General features: G+C 38.4%; 3 protein-coding genes across 4 annotated transcripts in view; 2 read left to right on the top strand and 1 right to left on the bottom strand.

The window, feature by feature from the left end:
• Positions 1 to 643: 643 nt before the first annotated feature.
• atp6v0a2b (ATPase H+ transporting V0 subunit a2b) lies at positions 644 to 13,246 on the bottom strand. Of its 2 annotated transcripts, XM_077521110.1 has the most exons (21): positions 12,639 to 12,697; positions 12,176 to 12,551; positions 11,904 to 11,982; positions 11,388 to 11,485; positions 11,169 to 11,306; positions 10,907 to 11,004; positions 9,640 to 9,766; positions 9,247 to 9,329; positions 9,088 to 9,181; positions 8,067 to 8,279; positions 6,667 to 6,817; positions 6,339 to 6,478; positions 6,114 to 6,271; positions 5,927 to 6,017; positions 5,544 to 5,662; positions 5,252 to 5,462; positions 3,656 to 3,775; positions 3,460 to 3,579; positions 3,258 to 3,375; positions 2,256 to 2,427; positions 644 to 2,175 (listed from the first exon to the last, which is right to left on the bottom strand). In XM_077521110.1, exons 2-21 carry the CDS (start codon positions 12,290 to 12,292, stop codon positions 2,073 to 2,075), a joined length of 2,550 nt encoding a protein of 849 aa, XP_077377236.1. In that variant the 5' UTR covers positions 12,293 to 12,551; positions 12,639 to 12,697; the 3' UTR covers positions 644 to 2,072. The 2 variants fall into 2 exon arrangements, with proteins under 2 accessions (XP_077377236.1, XP_077377237.1); XM_077521111.1 differs by having other exon boundaries at positions 6,339 to 6,427; positions 12,176 to 13,246.
• Positions 13,077 to 18,495, top strand: tctn2 (tectonic family member 2). Its single transcript, XM_077521116.1, has 18 exons — positions 13,077 to 13,552; positions 13,649 to 13,762; positions 13,864 to 13,934; positions 14,107 to 14,302; positions 14,396 to 14,496; positions 14,586 to 14,782; positions 14,875 to 14,992; positions 15,079 to 15,232; positions 16,007 to 16,084; positions 16,158 to 16,280; positions 16,369 to 16,443; positions 16,532 to 16,627; positions 16,739 to 16,856; positions 16,939 to 17,042; positions 17,134 to 17,275; positions 17,360 to 17,503; positions 17,672 to 17,760; positions 18,056 to 18,495. Exons 1-18 carry the CDS (start codon positions 13,489 to 13,491, stop codon positions 18,178 to 18,180), a joined length of 2,109 nt encoding a protein of 702 aa, XP_077377242.1. The 5' UTR covers positions 13,077 to 13,488; the 3' UTR covers positions 18,181 to 18,495.
• Positions 18,496 to 19,097: 602 nt separating this feature from the next.
• Positions 19,098 to 19,867, top strand: part of LOC144019391 (dynein axonemal heavy chain 10-like) — a 33,320-nt gene continuing 32,550 nt past the window's right edge. Inside the window, exons 1-2 of the mRNA XM_077522417.1 lie at positions 19,098 to 19,349; positions 19,427 to 19,554. Coding sequence (XP_077378543.1) covers positions 19,265 to 19,349; positions 19,427 to 19,554 — 213 coding nt within the window. The 5' untranslated portion in view covers positions 19,098 to 19,264. The remainder of the gene's footprint in view (positions 19,350 to 19,426; positions 19,555 to 19,867) is intronic.

Below are 19,867 nucleotides of genomic sequence, written 5' to 3'. Positions count from 1 at the left end.
TCAACGTGATCTACTACGACATACATGTACCCTAAAAAAAAGAAGAAGAAAAAAAAAATCTAATTATCAATTAGAAATGTTTACTGCAGTTTCCAGTGATCAGGGCTCAAAAGCTGCTCTCTTTAGGGGCCCCCATAGCAACCAGCCAGCATCAGTAAGGGGCCCAATTCTCGACACGTCATGAACAGCAGTGCCATCGTTTTGCTATATGAGCCAATGTCAGACAACTCTTGGGGCCCTATTCAAGTGAGGCCCCTCTTGATAGCAACTGCCTGGGTTGCAACAACTCTCGCAGGATGCAAGAAAGCAGCCCCAGAGCACACTGAACCTGCTTGTGGTTTACATTCGGTAGGTTGTTTTGTTGGTACGATTCATTTGCATGGGTAAACTCATAATTAAAACGACTTGCTATAAAGTCCCTTGTGAAATTCCCCAAGTAGCTCAGCAGCATATCAATATGCATTTTGTCATTTTGTTTTGTTTTAGGGACCGCTGTGGATTCTTCTTTATTTGAAGGAGGGGGGGGGGTCTATTTTGCCAATGTTTATACAAATTGTATTTAATGTTTTTTTTTTTCTCAATTGTATTCAGTTTCTTCATAATTGAAACTCAGCTGTTCAAGGGTCCACATTTGACACATGGCATGTGTTGTCACATACAACTTGATTTATTGAGACAAATATATATTTATACATTTGCAAACAACCACACTTTAGCCATTGTCAAATGAAAAATATCAAAATTCTCTTATAAAATGTTGCAAAAATATTTTTATTAAATCCTTCTAAACAAATTATCTGAGTCCAGCCATCTCCAAACATTTTATATTACATTACGTAAAAGTGGCAGTCTTACAGACTTACAAAATGAGTAAGTAAATGAGAATTGGAAGAAAGATGGAGTGTTTGTACTTACAATATTAACAACAAATAGCAAAACAAACCTGGGATAACGGTATTGCCTTAAACAATACAATTGGTAAAAATCTAAACTTCTCAAAACTGTGTCATATGTTATTATCACTGACTGTTCACACACGTCTGTCAGAACATGGGATAACAATCAAGTGTAAATAAACAAAATTAGCCCTCAGTAATTAAAAAAAACAAAAAAAAACAGTCATAATAACCTACACTTTAGGATGCCAGACTTCACTGCATAATCACATTTGATAAAGTGCTGCGGTGACTGTTATCCACTCATTCATTGATTACACAGTGGGCTTATAATATGAAACTATTAATGTAAAAATTTAAAAAATAATAATCAACTGTGCAGTCATATTTAATTCTGAATAAATTAAAAAAATAATAATGTAAAAGCATCAGTATTGTATCTCACACTTCCCACAAGTTCCCAGACTTAGATTTTTACAAACATGAAAAAAATATCACATCATATGTAGGGTTTTGGTATCAGAAATTAAGAACACAACTCTATATGAAGGCGTCTGTGGTGTTATTTGGTTGCATAAGGCAAGCAGTGCAACAAAAAGCTGAGCTATGAAAGCTTGCTCTCTACCAGGACGATGGAAACCAAATCTGCCAAAATTGAAACCTGGGAAAAGGCAAAACGATGGATCGAGTGGGAAAATTCAAACTTAAAGAAGACGCTGTGGGGAAATGCAAAGACAGTTCTCTTTTATAAATAACAAACTAGGTTAGGCGATAATCAAATCTAATCTAACAAGCCTTGTCTGCACTTAGATTTACGTACTTAATCTTGTGTTCATCAATTCTCAACCTGGCAGAAGTGACATCAAGAACCACTTTTGGCATAAGAAAATTGAAATTCTAAAATAAATCATTAACTGTATTCTAATGTGAAGTATATACTGACTGTCGTACAAAATTACTTATAGTTACTGTACATCAATAGAACAACAGTGTTGGTACATCTCAAAACGGCAGTGTTTGCAAACATTGTAGGATGTTGTGGTCCTCTAAAAAAAATTCAGCTCACAATTAGGAGGATGGTTAAAGGGGTGAGGGGAAAAAATGAAATTGGTTGATGAAATCACTGGAATAATCACATTTTGGCTTTATAAGTCATTCAAGAGAACGTCCTTTACTTCACAGTAAACCTTCCTGTTCAAAGCTGGAGGGCAGGAGAGAGAAGGAAAAGGGACAAAACTTGACTCCAGTTCCACTGTAGAATTTATTCTGAAACTCCACCCTGAGGGAGGGAAAAAAAAACGTGATTTGTATTAAATAAAGTCCATGTCAGGTTTTCATGCAATTATGAGGGCATCTTACCAGTGCAGTCGAAGGGCATGGAGGAAAGCAGACAGGCCTTCCATCACCAGCAGGATGGACACCGTGAGAACGGCAAACAGGCCAAACACGGGCACTAAAAATAAAACCCCGAGAATCGATTCCATTCGTAGTCCTACTCGCATCACCATGGCCCAAAGCACCTCAGATAGCTCTGTGCCAAAAAAAAAAAAAAAAAAAAGCAAAGTGGGACAATGTGCACAGTCAACGCCCCCGCTCGTGAATAAACACCCACAAATTCTTATTTAAAAAAAAGAGAAAAAAAAAAAAGGTGGTACCGCAGTGAAATACTTTACATGAAGTTAAAAAAATTAAAAATGTCTTTCAATCAGGCTACTACATACATCAAAAAATGAGTGCCATGATAGTAACATGATTTCAAGCTGAATCTTGGACCGCCAGCATTGACAGTCCCCTGACATTTAGGACCAGAATTACTGTTTACACTGCAGCTACAGTGGCTTAATATTACAATATTACATAAACCTTTTAGCACTAAAACATCTGCCTTGTTTTAGATCAGTGCTTCTCAAATAGTGGGGCGGGCCTCGGGGAACATGCTTTTTTATTTTTTTTACTGTCTTAGAATAAAGTGCAATTTCACCTCCACTACATTAGGGGGCAGTGGCACTCTCATTGGCACAGGGAGCATTTGCTCTGTGGTGTAGGGGTTTTGTATGCACTGAGCATGCGCGCTTTGCACACAGCACAGAGTATGACGTGTAGGCACGAAGTGTAGCAGACACTCAAGTGACACCATGAAAAAATATTTAACTGGGGTGAGAAGACAGGCGGAGAGAGACGGCGATAAAGAGACAAACAAAAGTCGCCCGAAAGCTAAGACAAGGAAATATGACGAAGCCATGGGGGGGTGGGGGGCGCGATATGTTTTCTTCTTCCGAGGGGGTGGCATGACAGAAAATAATTGAGAACCACTGTTTTAGATGAACCTGCACTGGCTGGACTGCAAGGCTTCATACTTACGGGCGTGTGCCAGACTCAAAGCCCAGAGCCTGAGGTAAGATGCTGTATTGGAAATGCACCCAAGGCAGTACTCTATAGTATGGATGGCCTGGTGCAGGAACTCATCAGCAAAGTCAAACTGTTTGGACAAAAACATAAAAATAATATCTTATTGGTTTAGCCAAGCATTTGAGTACAGTAAAAGTAAAGTAACCCTGCTGACCTCCTTTGTGTGCTGCTCCTCGCTGGACGAGAGCTCACTGGGACTGCTGCCCTCCTCCATGTCATGAGCCCGTAACAAGAAGAGCTCCTCTTCACTGCTACGACGCACACGCTCATACCCCTGCGAACAACACCAAGCCAGATTTGTTGAAACATACTTTTTGACGTTTTGGCTGGCAAACAAGCGCTTTACTCACCCTGTACAATCTGAGCCGATGACTTCCGTTGTGAAGCCAATAGAGGTAGAGCGGTTTCCCAAGGAACAGGACAGGCACTGAGAGCACAGCGATGATGACAAGAAACTTCTGCAAGCCGCTCTGGGAAAAGCAAAACATCAACACTCAGCTTCATTTATCATTTTTCTTTTAATTAAATCCACTCTACACATCTGCTAACACACTACGTACTACTTTTTCATTCTACAGGTGCATAATATTTAATCAATCAAAAGCTTTATCCATCAATCCATTCTTTAACCAGAAAATAAAAAACAAATTAGACTAAGGTCTTTTTTTTTTTTTTTCAAGACTGATCTGGCCACAACATATACCAAACTGTAGGGCTGTTTAAAAATAAAAATAAAAATAAAAAATCGAATCGTAAATGTTCCGTTTTTAGCACGAATATTGATTCATAAAAGCATGAATTGATTATTAAAATATTTCATTTTCCCCCAAAAAAATTCTTACGAAAATAGAATTTTAGAGGCCGAATTTTTTTCTGTATCTTATTATCTTGAAACTTACTGTTCCCATGAATTTAAAATTATTTTCTTATATTTACGAAAGACCTAACTTACTGCACTTGAAGACAATTCAGAATCTTTTTAAATTTTATTTACAATTATTGAATTAGAATTATGACAATATTTTCATCTCATCCTTGCTGATGTCAATGTTTTTGTCACACTTGACTGTTTTTGATATTTAAGAAGAATTGATGTTCCATAATTAATCGATATCGGATTGAACTGAAGTGAATCGAACCGGGAAAAATCGAAATTGAATCGAACTGAACTCTTGTGAATCGAAATTGAATCGATTCAGGAAATTAGAATTGATACTCAGCCAAACTACCAAACTCTCAAAATAAAAACCTCTCAGAACTAATAAATCACATAATACTTAGACAAATATTATTATTTAATCATATCTCAGTGAGGGCGGCACGGTAGTCGAGTGGTTAGCACGTCCGCTTCCCAGTTCTGAGGTCTCCAGTTCGAGTCCAGGCTCGGCCTTCCTGGGTGGAGTTTGCATGTTCTCCCCGTGCCCGCGTGGGTCTTCTCCGGGTACTCCGGTCTCCTCCCACATTCCAAAGACATGCATGGCAGGTTGATTGGGCGCTCCGAATTGTCCCTAGGTGTGCTTGTGAGTGTGGATGGTTGTTCGTCTCTGTGTGCCCTGCGATTGGTTGGCAACCAGTCCAGGGTGTCCCCCGCCTACTGCCCAGAGCCAGCTGAGATAGGCGCCAGCACCCCCCGTGACCCTTGTGAGGAATAAGCGGTCAAGAAAATGGATGGATGGATGGATGGATGGATGGATATCTCAGTGAGATGCTGCTCATACTAATAAATAACATTGTCCCCTGAAATGTGAGTTTTTGCTTGGACTTTGGCACTCCAATAACTTGTCTTCTAATTAAACAATTAGTTTCTATTGTCTCAGCACTTCTCTATGTTTGTGTATTTGGGACACAAAAGTGTAGTAAGAACTAATTCAGTATGAGCTGTATGAGTAACATTTATCCACTGGGTGCAGTTTTTGGGTGAAAACAGGGACACTTTTGTTCCTCACCTGTCCAGGGTAAAGGGGCTGCACTGAGTCACCTTGCATGAGGAACATGTTTATGAAGTGAATGAGGATGCTTGGAGCATGTCTGGAGTTCTTGGCAGAGAAGAAAAGCCACTTGTAGAGTATCATAAACACCAGATATCCAAAGAGGCACAGCAGGAACAAGATCTCGGGGAGAAATACCAAGTACAAGTTGTACTTTCTCCTGAAGTGCCTGTTTTCAGAAATATAAGTGAGGTCAAAAATGAAGTCCTATAGTTTGTGTTCATCTGATATAAAAAATGAAAATACTTACAAGTGATTAAAAGTGCTGAGGATCACCCCAAAGCTCATGTGAGTGATGCCCAATATCACTGACATTTTCATCTTATAGGAGTTCAGAAACGTAAGACGGTTTGAAGCCAAGTTCCAAATCTTAAATAAAACAAATTTTAAATGAATAAACCAACAGCACAAAACAGTTTCTAATCAAACGTATTGATGGCACATAGCTAAATCAACAATATCTAAACCAACAGTCTAATGAAATTCAACATAAAAGCTGTACATGACAATATTTTATTGTGACTGCATTGATTGGATTATTAACTAAATATTCTATTACCAAATCATTTAACACCATAAACATGTTAAATTATTTTGATATTAAGTGTGACAAGACTTTTACTTTTCACTCACTGGGTCAATTCCGAGAGGGTATGGACCCCTGAAAACTCCTGTTACATTTGGATCCAAAGTAAGAAAGCCGTTCCTCTTGACATCCTCATCACTATTTGGAAAAGATGAAACCACCAGAATATTTGACTCTTTCAGCACATCATGCAAGCTTTCCTCGACTTGTTTACTGTCTTTGTGAAACACTTACGTCCACGCATTAGCTTTGAACATGGCTTTGACGCTCCATCCAGAACCAAAGATGTTAATGGACTTGGAGAAACAATCGTTGTATATCAGGCCGGTGTAAACAGAGAAGAGGCCCATCATTAGGATGATGTAACGACCCTCAAAAAAGGTGTTCCAGATCTGTATGTGGACATCATGTCAGGATACAGGTACGCGTCTACAACAGGTTGAAAAGCAACTAACTTACCTCATTCCTGGTGTTCTTAAGTTTGCGGTTGTTTTCACACAACACCATCCAAACAGCAAAGGCAGCCATAAGAAGTCCGTGACCCATGTCTCCAAACATCACAGCAAAAAGGAAGGGGAACGTAATGATTGTGAAAGGAGCTACAATAAAGAGTGGGGAAGAATGAAGGAACAACACTGTGTCTTTTCATACTGTAGGGCAGTAATTGTAATATACATGGCAGCCCAGAAATGTCCATACATATGATAAACATTTTGTCAAATGCATGTGTTTGCGCATCAAAAACTGTCCAAGCGACAAACAAAAAAGGTAGCAGCTCGTCACTTACCAGGATTGACTTCTCTGTATGTCCCCACTCCGTAGGCATCCACAATGTTCTGGAAGCCAACAGTGAACTTGTTGGACCTTATCAGGGTAGGGGGAGTGTCATTGGTGGGGATGCGATTGACAAAGGAAGGAACTGTTGATCCACTTTTCCTCTGTCAAATATAATACATGTCACCAATGTTAACATGAACAGTCATGGGAGTCCTGGCATTGTGAATAAACAGTGTTGGTGTTTTTTTTTCACTGTAAAGTGTAATATATATATATATAATACAATTACTGTTTCAATCAATGAAAAGACTTACTTTTATTGCCAAAATATGCTGAAGGTTACTTTACTGTAATTACTAGAGCACTGATACAGTTTGATACAGCACATACGCGCGCACACAAGTAGGGATGTTGTGTGGACTGAAAAAAAATAAACAAACAGCAGTGGTGATCCCAGTTAAATTTACAGCTAAAGTAGCCTTTTGAGCTGAAAGTATAAATGTTACTTTTTTTCCCAGCACCCAAAATTAAAAGAAATAATTCAGTGTACACAATAAAGGTGCTTCTCCACATCAAGTCAACCAATTGAGTAATTCCAACCTTAGTGGCCGTGAATGCAAAGGGAGACAAAGTACTGCCACACAACCAAAACAAATGAAGCTTCAATATTTTTCTTGTGCTGTGGAGCACATGCTGCAGTTGACACCAGTCATTTAAATCACTAGTTGACAAAATACCGGTCGGAGTAGGATTACACAGGCCATGCAAAGTTACAAACATTCTTGAATATAAAGAAATTCAATAAGGTGCAACATCAATTGCCTTATTTTTATGGCTGCACTTTATAAACAGTAAATCTGTCTACAAAAACAAATACTTTTGATTGGTGGTTGGCAACATATTTGTTGAGTACATTTATTCTGTTACTAATTTATTGCATTACGTATTCTTACCGTACACTACATTTCAATATAACGGGTTATCAACAATTAACAAATGACAAGTCGAATTGCATGAAACAGATTTTACCAGCACTTGCCTGCTTGATTATCTCACTGAAAATACATTAAAAGCACTTATATTTGTTGAAACTTTTAGTAGTATACAAAATGAATTACTTGATTTTGTGCCGACAGTATGTTTACTTGTGTCCAATAAATATTGTGTTAAAGTATGCTTAAAAACTCGATTTGACATTTGAAGGTTTTTCAAAAAAGTAACCAGGTGACTACTTTCCCTGGTAACTACATGTATGAAGTATTTTAGTTACCATTTCAATTCATTTAAGACCAAGTTGCCCAACACTTAAATTAACAATGAATCATACATCTAATAACTGAGTCTGAAAATGACAGAAACAACAAATGTGAACTAATGACAAAGTCAGTAGTGGTTTAAGAGTTTCCCTACCGATGCTTCTTCGAGTGATCTTCTCAGGGTGGGAAGCTCATCAACAGGGCACCAGACTTCAGCAATAAGACACTTGTTGGTGACGTCAAAACTACACTGGTTGAGAATGTAGTAGATAGCTTTCATCTTCTTGACCTGTATGACCCAAGTGTTCACCGATTCCGAGGCCTTGATCAGGACCTGCTTCAGGTAATCTTCAGTTCTACGTAGTACCTGCAAACAACAACAATGCACCACACTTTGAGAGTTGTTTCATAGAATTACTAGCAAGACCTACAAGAAGTAGTTTACATTTTGATGACACTTGATACTTCCAGCTAAAGGCTTGATTGAACAAATACAATCAGAGGGGATAGAGTTCAAGTAGGTGCACAGAATTTTTGACAGGATCTCATGTTGGTCATGTGCTACAAGGAGTGAGTGCAATTGGATTTTTCAGTCACAGTAGCTTAAAGCTAGCAAATGATTTGCAAAGCAATGACCCCTCCTGAGAAACTTTCCAGACTCGCTAACTCAAGGAAAATTGGTTAACCATTTAAAAGACACTCTTTGTGGCTACTTTTCTCTCTGTACTGGGGTGCACTGATGCGACATTTAAACATGCCCCAATGTGCACATATCTGAACAGTATATCATGTTATTTCTGTTTTGATTAAGTTTTTAAAGGGGGTGTATTCAAATATGGCATCAATTTCTTGAAAACAATTTGCATATTATCTTCATTTGAAAGGGAAATTATTTATTTTGAGGCTTTTAAAATGGTTTAAAATTACTTGGAATGTGGCCCAAGTACTTGTGGAGTTTTACATATTTTAACATTTTCATTGCATCTACTCTTTGCTGTTAACTATATTGCCTCACTTTTTTCGAAAGATCATAAGCAAGTACGTTAAGAGATATTTAACTTCTGGGGATTACATTTTCACAAGATGACAGTAAATTCAGGAATACACATTGAACTTGTGTTCTGTAACCAATTGAACCAGTGCATGGAAAAAAAAAGAAAAAAAAAAAGACATACAGTGTGCAGGTCCTGAATGCGAGTACTTAGTCCTTGCACAACGTCATTCCTCTCCTCATTGCTACTGGGATATGGATACACATGACAGTGGTAGCTAGAGAGGAAAGAAAAAAGATATGACTTTCGACAGCAATCCAATATAGCAGTGTTGAATATTACCAGTCACAGATCTTCTTCACTTTTTGGCCAATTTGTTCACCCCAGAAGGAGATTAGGAACACCACACTTTTGGTGGGCTCACCCTATAAAGAGGCAAAAAAACAAACAAAAAAAAGGCTTCATTAAAATACTGTCATGATGCCCAGTACTTTCAATTAACATAATCTAAAACACATCTGGATTATACTGTTCTTTTAGAAATCTGCATTATGGAAAAATGCAACATAAAAAAAGACTTACGTAAGCAGACCAATGTTACTTAATTTTAAAACGGCACAATAAAATTATTTCATTATGGATTAGAGGGTCAGAATAGCAAACATAACTTCATCATTTTTAATCAATTAAAATGTGCAGGTAACGCAGCAAGCAAGAGCCAAATTGAAGACCTACAGTGTCAGGATCGTCAAGGTACTCCTCGACTTCAGCGTAGCTGAGAATGGTGAAACCTTTACACACTCTCCACAGCATCCGCTCAAAGGCCTCGATCTTTGCCCTCTGGATGAGCCCAGAAATGAAACTGTGAAATAATGAAGACAAGAATCACAAACAGCCCAACCATGCAAGTATTTTACTTATCCATCCTTCCTATGTGAAGTACACTATCAATGACCTTACTTGATAATAGGGATGTAACGATATCCAAACATCGCGATACGATTTTATCAAGATATGAAGGTCACAATACGATAATTATCACGATATTGTGTGCGTTGGTATTTAAAAAATAGATCACACAACATTGTAAAAAAAAAAAAAAAAAAAGAGCTCATACTAAAAAATGGACAATATTGTGCTTTTGTACATAACAGCAATGCATATAAACCACCTACAATCTCGAATAACAATATTGAGGCGCTTACATGCTTAATGCAAGCAGACATTTATCGCTTCACAAGCAAATTAGGTTCCCCTTCATCTGACAATTAGCATAGATTTTAAACATTGAAGACCAAAACATCCCTAATGAAAATTTAATTGCACTACTAAACTAGCCACTAGAGGGTGCTAGAACTGCACAAATGAAAATCAACCTGACATTTTTTACCAGATGTGTTCCTTTTAAATATTGTGAACATGATGGCGACGATATTGTGGCAGTTTTAATATTACAATATCACAATATTGCCCTTATCGTTACATCCCTACTTGATAACAGTAATTGTGAAAAATAATTCCTAAATAACCCCAAACACAATAAATATAAATATTAGACAATTTAAGACATACCGGTATAATTTTTTAATTTATGAATTTCTAACCAACATTAATTTGGACCAATTGATGGATGTTATTTTCTCTGTGATTGACTAACAACCAGTCTAGGGTTTACCCTGCCTCTCTCTGTCACAGTCAACTGGCATTAACTTCTTCAGCCTACACATGATTCTACTGAGGACAAGTGCTATAAAAATGGATGGATGGAAAGATTTTTAAATTTACACAAAATATCCGAAGCAAATTACAGACAGAAACCTGGTCTTGCCACGATAGCACTTTTACAATCAACTGGAACTATATTCTAGCTTGGATCACCCACATATTATCAAACCATGACCCAGTTGGTGTGTTCTGACACTAAAACGTGAACAAATTTAAACCTACTTAAGCAACCACTTACAAAAACTATATGTAATATAACAAGCAGTTTTCATTTTACCCCAGTTTGGCTCCAAGCCTCTGCATACTGCTGTAATCCATCATGGTGTCTTTTTCTAGGAAAGGAAACTCTTCATATGAGACTTGCACCTGCTCTCTCTGGAGGAAAAGCAAATCAACAGATGGGAGAGAAGAAAATCCACGAAACAGAAGATTACATTCTTCCGTATACCAGGCTGTGTTAATACACAACTTGCAGTGTGGCATACACAAGAAGAAAGGAAGTGTGCACAATTCCCGCTACTACAGTATGACCTATTTACCTCAGCGCTTCTCTGAACAAACTTGCAAGTGATGCGCAGCATGTGTGTGTACTCTGTGAGTTCCAGCAGATTCTTTTGCAATCTCTCCTTATTCCTCATGACCTCACCTAACTCTACTTCCAGTCTCTGTAATTGTTCCTGGAAGAACACGTGCATACACAACTAATGTGATGCTGAGCAGGAGTAGAAATGTGTAACATAAAAAGGCTCTGAACATACCATTATACCCATCACATGTTTCGGCAAAGGAGCCATTGGATTAACATCTCCGTCTGGCAATGAAATGTCAGCTTTCTTGATTTCTCTCAATAGATAGCCTGTTGAGAGTAAATGGGTCAGTTCAAATTCCGTAAATAGGCGATTGTGTATTTTACCCAAATGTTATTACCAGCATTTAAAAAGCATAACACAAGCAGTCACACAAGGGAGTTATTATCTACTCTTGACTGAATTAAGAGTTCAGTTTAGTGAGAGCTATCATATTCAGCTCAGTGAACACAGGACGGCATTTTTCATGACAACGGTCACTAACTTTCAATTGAATTCAATGAGAAGACGCTCTGTTCTTTATTGTATTACTACTTTCTTTTTTATGCAATTATAGCTTCTCAAGGCTTCTGCATTGGACCAAATCACTGCATTCATGCTTTCAATTTACACAGTTAATCACAATCACATCATATTGTCTTTCACTCAAACCTTTTGGAATTCTGTTGCTGATCAATAATTACTTACCAAGGATCCGCTCCATCTCTTCACATCGTTTGATTTCATTTACATATTTTCGTTGAAATGCATTAACCGTGGGATTAAGCTGAAACAGGAGACATATGCACAAGCATTAACCGCTGTTGCAGGGCATAATGTAATTTAACAAGACACTTTCCCTTTCGTATTTTAATTTGGAAACGGCTTCGAAGACAAGTAAGTAAGTCATGTGTATGTTACGGTCATTGAACTGGACCTTTTTCCATAACATTAACATTAACTGCTTCTTCGGTACTTACGTCTCTGAACTCTACAATGCCCAGTTCTCCTAGATCAGCGATGCAGTCGTATGCTGATCCAGACTGGAGGAAGAGTTGGGCCAAACACATTTCTTCACCGCGTAGCAGAGATCCCATTTTGACAGCTTGCTGATATCCCTTCGCTTCTCCTGAGTTGTAGCCGCTATTGTTAGCAAGCTAACAAACTTCGACGGCAGTTACCGTTCATTAAATTTCAACCACCGTCCCGAAAGTTGCGTCCTGTTCATCCAGTGTCATATTTTGAATCCTGTGGTACAAATACACTCGACTTGCTTGACGTCCATCCGCTATCCATGCACAGGTTCTCTCTATCGTCAGCTAGATGCTAGTGATCGCTATTACGCCTTTGTTATTACTGGATAAAAAGAAAGTTCCTTTCACATATCAAATGGATATATACATATTTAGGTCACTATCAAAAGGCAAGAAACTTGATACGCACTTTCTTCATAGTTTTAGCAGAGGTCGCTAAGTAGACTTTCCACGTCACTCCATTTTGGAGTCTGCGCAGTGAGCACCTTACGCTTGAGATGGGCTACACGTGATCGGGAGAATTGTACACAAAATAATTAATGCGAATAGAGTTTTAGTTTTGAGGAAAAAATATATGACTGTAATTAAATGCACGATAAAACTAATGCACAAAATGTGAAACACTTTTACATAATAAAGAAAAAATGTTATGTTGTGTGTTAAGAACAGATACAAAGTAGCCTATTTTAAAACCTTTATATAAATATACTTTCCGACATATTATTATTACTATTATTTTATTATCATTAATGGGAATATTTACGGTTCTTGAAACGTAATAGTCGTATTGTATTTCAATAAACTCTTTGCTTACATATTTTTCAAGGGCTAATTTGAAACAGGAAGCGTTGTTGAGAATCGGATGTTACGTCTATTCACTGCGCAGCGACATTTGTTCATCCACCCATCCTCTTTGGGAATGGTGTTGCTGTTAAATCTCCAGTCTATATACGGTGGTCATGCGTGCTAAAATGTGTTCTTTTAAATACAGATACGCTGTTTTCCAACGGCAAACAGACAACTCGTCTTAGCAGCGCGTTAACATACAAAAGTCGCTTCAAATATACGTCATCGTGTGTTTCAGTGTGTTGTCGCTAAGCAACAGCACGCCGATGCTAAACTCAGAGGTAGCTTCAATCTTCAATGTTACTGCGATTGTAAACAACACAGTCTTGTAGACATGTGCTCGACGTATCAGGATTTGGTTCCACGAGTAAAACGTTAAACCTAAAAAGTCTTCGCAAGCTACTTTGGATACAATGACCAAGGTGGTGGCTCTCCTATCTTTCCTACTTTGTTGTTGGGCGGACAGCAAAAACCTTGGTAAGTAAAAGGTATTTCCAAGTTGAGTTAGTATATTTAAATACGACTGCACGGCCAGTAAGCCATGTGTTGAGTCATACATGTCATTGTCATCAGTTTTCCAGCCATCGACCATTATTGCCACCGGACCGGAGATCACAACACTTTTACTTGGAAAGATAGAAAACGTCTCTCTGAATGTGCGCACTGTATTAACGTCAGATGTATCAGGTACAACCGTACAAACAACAAAACTACTTTATTATTGCCGTTTTTAATTTTTGGGAGAAACGCACATGGTCAACTGTTGCCGGTTGTTGGTTTATTAACAGGAAGTATTGAGCCTCCATCATGTGCATCTGAGGAAACACTGTGGATTGTCTCAAAGGAACTGATTGGAAAGGTAGAAAGATAAATTTCTTAACTGTGATACGTCATCATCTCATGTATAGATGGGAAGCTGAAACTGAAAAATGTAAAACAGTACTTTAATGATGAAGTACACTAAATCTATTGTGATTTTAATGGACTCTGAAGTACAATGACCCTCCTGTGTTTGATTTGTGATTCCACAGAATGCACTCCGAGTTAATCTGCGGCTGAATAAAAGTCTGCATTTGTGTGGTGACAACGAAACAGACTGCTGTCCAAAGCCGCTGTGTGTCTTGGAGAGCCTGCGGTTATCTGCCTGTGTGGGTAACACAGTTCAGGCATCATTGCTGATCCAGGCCAAGATTCATGCTCGTCTGTTTTCTGCGTACCCTGGATCTGGTAATTATACTGAATCTGCTATTCTATGCTTTAAAATTAATTACACAAGTGTCATAACTTCACTCGTAAATGTGAATGTCCTTTCCATTGAAGACAATCAAACGATCATCCCAAACCAAGTGTACCAACCTCTGGGCTCCTGTCCGTGTGACCTCACTGTTCAGACATGTGATATCCGCTGTTGCTGTGACAAGGTACCGGCAAGAAAAAAGGCCAATATAATAATAATAATAATAATAATAAGATATCATTGATATCACGTTGGTGTTTATTTCAACATCAGGACTGTTCGAGTGAAGAGTTGAAGCTGTTTCAGTCACACTGTCTCCCAGGACCCTTCGGTGGGCAGCTCCCTCCTCTTCCAGACTATCACTGCTCTGCGCAGAAAGAAGACTCGCCAGATTGGTTTCCATTTCTCTGTGTCATCTCCCCACCTGAAAACAACCCATACCTGGGACTCTTCTACAATGGAGACAAAATGTAAGGAATTATTTGTTTTGTTTAATTTCTTATCATGTTATTGATTGCCTTAATTGTTTACATGTTGTATTTTTCTCATGTAATTTGCTTAGAACACCAAAGCCTCGCCCCTCCTTTCAAAAGCCTGTTTTGTCTGCACCAGTTTTTAATATCTACAGACAAGGAAATCCCATTTTTACTTTGGATGATCAGTTGTTCACTATTCCCCAGGTTAGTAATGTCTGAATTATTCATGACAATGATTTGTGTTGCCAAAAGCTAACCAAAACATTTTTTTTTTTTTTTTTTTTACATAGATGGCAATTGGACACTGTGTTTACAATGCTCCTGTTGCCTTTTTGGAGAATTTTAGTTTCAAATGTGTAACCCTTCTGGACTCCTGCCCAACTGCTTTCCCTTTACAAACACTTCCATCAGATTTGGAGATTCAAGTGAACAATGGACAAGGGGGTATGTATTCAATCTTAGAAAAATTGTATAACATTGCCTGTAAACATGATGGATTGACTAATGCTGAGCTCAAACTTTGTCAACTTTTTTATTCACGACGGTCGTTGTCAGATTAACAGACGTGGTGCCATGTATTTATATTGAGCCAAGCTCTTGCATGGACCCGCACTTAGAGAAATATCTCGGGCAGAAAAGGGAGTTGGTCAGTGAGTGATGAGCGTTTGACTTCGTCTCACTATTGGTCAATATCTAGGAACAAATCGTGAGGCCATGTAGGACATGTCACACTATGCCAGTGCTTCTCAATTGTGTTTGTTTGTTACATCGCCTCAGTGAAGATGAAAATATGGCGCGTCCCCGCCAACTCTCTATCCCAACTATAGAATGTATAATTTGCCTAAAATATTTGCAAGTACACCTCTGTAGAAGAGCTAAAACGCCTTGCACACTCGAACAATGAAAACACCCTGCCACCTACTGTAGCGGATCTACAATTACACTTTATTCTGGTAAGGCAAAAATAAAAAAACAAAGTAAAAGGGGGGGTCATGCACGCTTTCCTGGTATCTCACTGTGCACCCTCCTATTTGATGTGGAAAAACCAATACAATTCTGACACGCCAGATTCCTGTGTCATGGTTGTGAAATTTCCCAGATACCAGACGACACATCATTGTTTATGTCACACTACACTGGGTACGACGCTTCAAGTCGAGTCAAAATCGGGCGACACTTTAGTTGAGCTCGGCCTAAATCATTTCTCTTTACTTGTAGGTGTAGTTACAGTACAAGTCAGAGATGAATTGGTTGGGGATTTGAGTGATTTCCTGTCGAATGCAGTTGTTAATTCAGGTACAAATATTACAACGTGCCATCGCCACTCTGACTTGTGTCCCATGTGATTAATTAATTTATTTCCCTTCAGATCAGAACCAGGAGTGTGAGAAAGTGACCTTGGCTTTGGATTACACATTCTATTGGAAAGGAAATCAAATCACAAATATCAGTCTGATACGCTCTGTCGGGACACTCATTTTGAATGGGAGAGGTACAGTACATGCCCTTTACATATTCTTTACATCATCAAAATCATTTGTTTTTGGGGGCTTTGTTTCATATTCAGTTTCTCGTTGCAGTGGAGTTAACTACGAGGTATTCTGCTATTTTCCTAACAAGAGATTATGTGGGAGTCTCCAACTCGGGGAATCCAGGTGTGTGCATGTTATCCTGAGAAAAGCTGTGAGATTTGTGTTTGTCAAATATGATACCTTGTTAACACACCTGCATCTGGAATGACAGGTTATCAAGTGGGAAGGCCTGTCATTGCTGGAATTGAGAACACACAAAATAATGCTTTCTCTGTGCAGAGGACATCAATCAATATATGGAAACCAGGTGATATAATCACAATTATTTTGTTGATCATCTCTAGTCTACAATTGAATGATAGCATTATTTGTATTCAAATCAATTAACAAAGAACCAACTTTTTATTTTGCTGGTAAGTGCGTGACGGGCTGTGTTTGACTGCTGAGAAACAACCAGTTCTGTTCGCTGAGAATTCAACTTCAGGTTGTCTTTTTCGTGTCAGCCTACAAAACCTGACCCAGTGTGATCTCCTCAGGTGAGATTCTCAGCACGATTTAACTACAGAACTCGATGTACTACATGTGCTCAAACAAAGTAAAATATTGTGTCTCCTCTAGAGACGCTGTTGGTTCTCTGCAGAAAAACCTGATCACAGCCACGTATGTTGCAAACAGTGGAAACCCAAATTCGGAAACAGAAGCAGACTGGGTCAAAATAAGCTGTAAGTACACATGAATAAGTGTCTTTTAGTACACGTTAGATCATGGAATGAACAATATTTATGCATTACTGTCATGTGAACTGAATTTTAGATATGAACTCGAGCACTTCATTGAGAGATGGAGATGGTTCATGCAGTGGGATTCCATCCAATATCCATATCAACATCTGGAGTTCAGTTACTGAAACAACTGAAGGAAATGCTCAAAGGAATATCCAAGCTATACAAGTTCGGTGTGTATAGAAGTTCAATTCATGTTGCACACTGTAAATAACAGTGACTCAAGACTAGTAGTTCTTGTTTTTGACCATTTTTAGATCCACACTGTCAACATGGACAATAGACTGTGGAGGAGGGGATTTATCTCCATGTGCAGATCCCACAGAGGCCCAGTTGTTTCCCGTGACCTCGTCAGTTACCTTTATTGACATTCCTATCCATACTGGACCCCCTAAAACCAGGTAATTGCACAAATTGTAAACCCCCCTTTAACAAATGTTGCCATTAGTTCCATCAATTAATTTTAAAATGCTAGGTCAAATTATTTGGTTCATGGATCTGTTCAGTGTTCTTATTACCACTGGTTCAGGGTGAATTGAACTGTATTACTGTACTTTTTTGTTTCTCAGGTTCCAGATAAACTTCACAGAGTATGATTGCAACAGGAATGATGTATGCTGGCCTCAGCTTGCCTTCCCCTTGACAAAATATTACACTGGTGAGAGTTTCGTTACATAATGGTTTCTGGACTTACTTTAATAAGGACTTAGTGGTGTATGAATGTGCGAATGTGAGGATTCATTTGTAAAGCGCTTTGGGCACCGTATGGTGTAGTTAAAACACTATATAAAAAGCACTCAATTTACCAAGGGAATATATATGCACACACTAAATATTTGATCACAAACTGATATTTTATGTTTCAATTTTATAATGACTATTGGACAAAGTCAGTGTTAAGATTATTCTATCCAAGTTTAAAATGAACCTTTCCTCTTTTTTTTTTTTTTTAGGTGAGCCATATTCTCAGGCTTTGGCTAAAGGCTTAATCTTGGTCTTCCTTATCATTGCTGCTTCAGTTCTTGGAACTCCCTGGAGGCAAATCCGCCAAGCTTGGAATAGTTCTCTTGTACTGTAAAAGAGGAGTGCGAAGAGACACTTGTGTGACATTGTTGTTATGTATTTAAGAAGAAATGTTATTACCCTGGGTGTAGGACTGTAGGTTTACTTTGTAGAATATATATACACAGGCCAGAAATTCACACATGCACAAGCAAGATCCTGTGTCGACATACATGAATAGAGAGGTGTCATACAGCAGCGCTGCTGAGGCAACCAGTCCCCTTTTCTTACTTGGACTTAAATTACAAAGTTCTTATAACCTGCTTGTTCATGTTTATATTTTGTATAGCATTGGTGCATCACTATTTTTTTTAATAAAATAAAACTTCGTTTAAAATTATTTTGTGGCTCTCATACTTTCACAACACTTGGAAGATACCGTTTGAGTCCAGCCATTAATGTCACCTGTGTTTCAGATAGTACAAGCCACTATTACAGTAATGATGAAAAGATTACAATATTAAGATGTCATTATCAGATCGAGCATCACAATAGTCAGGAGCAAGTCAGGGTGGTCTAGTAATCTTTTTATTAAGTGAAAATTGTGGATTGAACATATTTATACCTACCACATGCAAGACAACCACACCACAACCGGAATCAAGCCAACACCAACATGCAAAAAAAGAAAAAACTGAAGGACGTGGTTCCACATTTATGATGTATTAAAACGCTTGTTTGATTTATATTTGTATTATTAAAAAATGAATTCATTTGATTGTTATCTCACTGTTACATCTCATGTAGCCTGTTATTTATTTTTATTTTTTTATCGTTTCAATTTGTTTTGTCTTTACTCGGCCTGTAAACTGTCAAAATAAGGTTCGCTGATGGGGACCTTTTTGCGTCACTTTTCACGTAATGTAATGTGGCGTCATCTTACGTCAGTGTGCCACACAATCTTACATAGTTTGTTGACGTGTAGCCACCGAATCCCTTTGGTCTATTTTAAGATAATTTGTACATGTTACGATTGTTTTACATATCAGTATTTGCAATGAAATCCTGGGTCTTAAATTACAGAATTCACGATTAAATAATTATAGAATTATTGCGGTATCGTGGATGATTAGTACAGCACGCGCGGGAGCGTGTTGAAAATGGAAGAGAACGAAGAAGACACGACTTCGGATCCTAAAGAGGATCCAGATGAGTCGGGCTCCCAAATCTTGTCAGAAGAAGGGGGTGAGTTCATTTTCATCGTCCATCTAATTGCAAATGACAATCTTCGATAACAGAAACTCTGACAACGCTATGTTTAGAAATTCAGGATGAGTCGTCACCTGAAGCGGATGAGGAGGAGGAGGAGGAATACCGGTCGCCTACTCCCGAGGAGATTGTCAGGAGTAACGAATACATCCTAAAGTTATTGCAGAAAAAACTTGTTCATGTAGGTGAACATACACAGCAACCACCATTGGACACGAAACACTTTCCCTCGGAGTCCACAATTAATTTGGTTTCATGCTAACACAGGCTAAATTCACAAGTGTTTGATCCATGCATCAACCAATAAATTGGTCAGTTTAATTAGATTTGGACTAAAAAAAAAAAAAACAGTCATCTTCCTCATGTTTTGACATCATGAGACCAAGCTTGAACGACACCTTAGTGATCAACAGCGCCAAGCCATTGCAGCTATGTGCAGCCTTCCAACAGGATGTTTTCAGTGTGCACACTCGTCTCATCTCATCAGCAGGTTG

Source organism: Festucalex cinctus, chromosome 5, assembly GCF_051991245.1.
Source record: "Festucalex cinctus isolate MCC-2025b chromosome 5, RoL_Fcin_1.0, whole genome shotgun sequence".
NCBI classification, from domain to species: Eukaryota; Metazoa; Chordata; class Actinopteri; order Syngnathiformes; family Syngnathidae; genus Festucalex; species Festucalex cinctus.
This window is presented reverse-complemented; position numbering and strand designations above follow the sequence as displayed.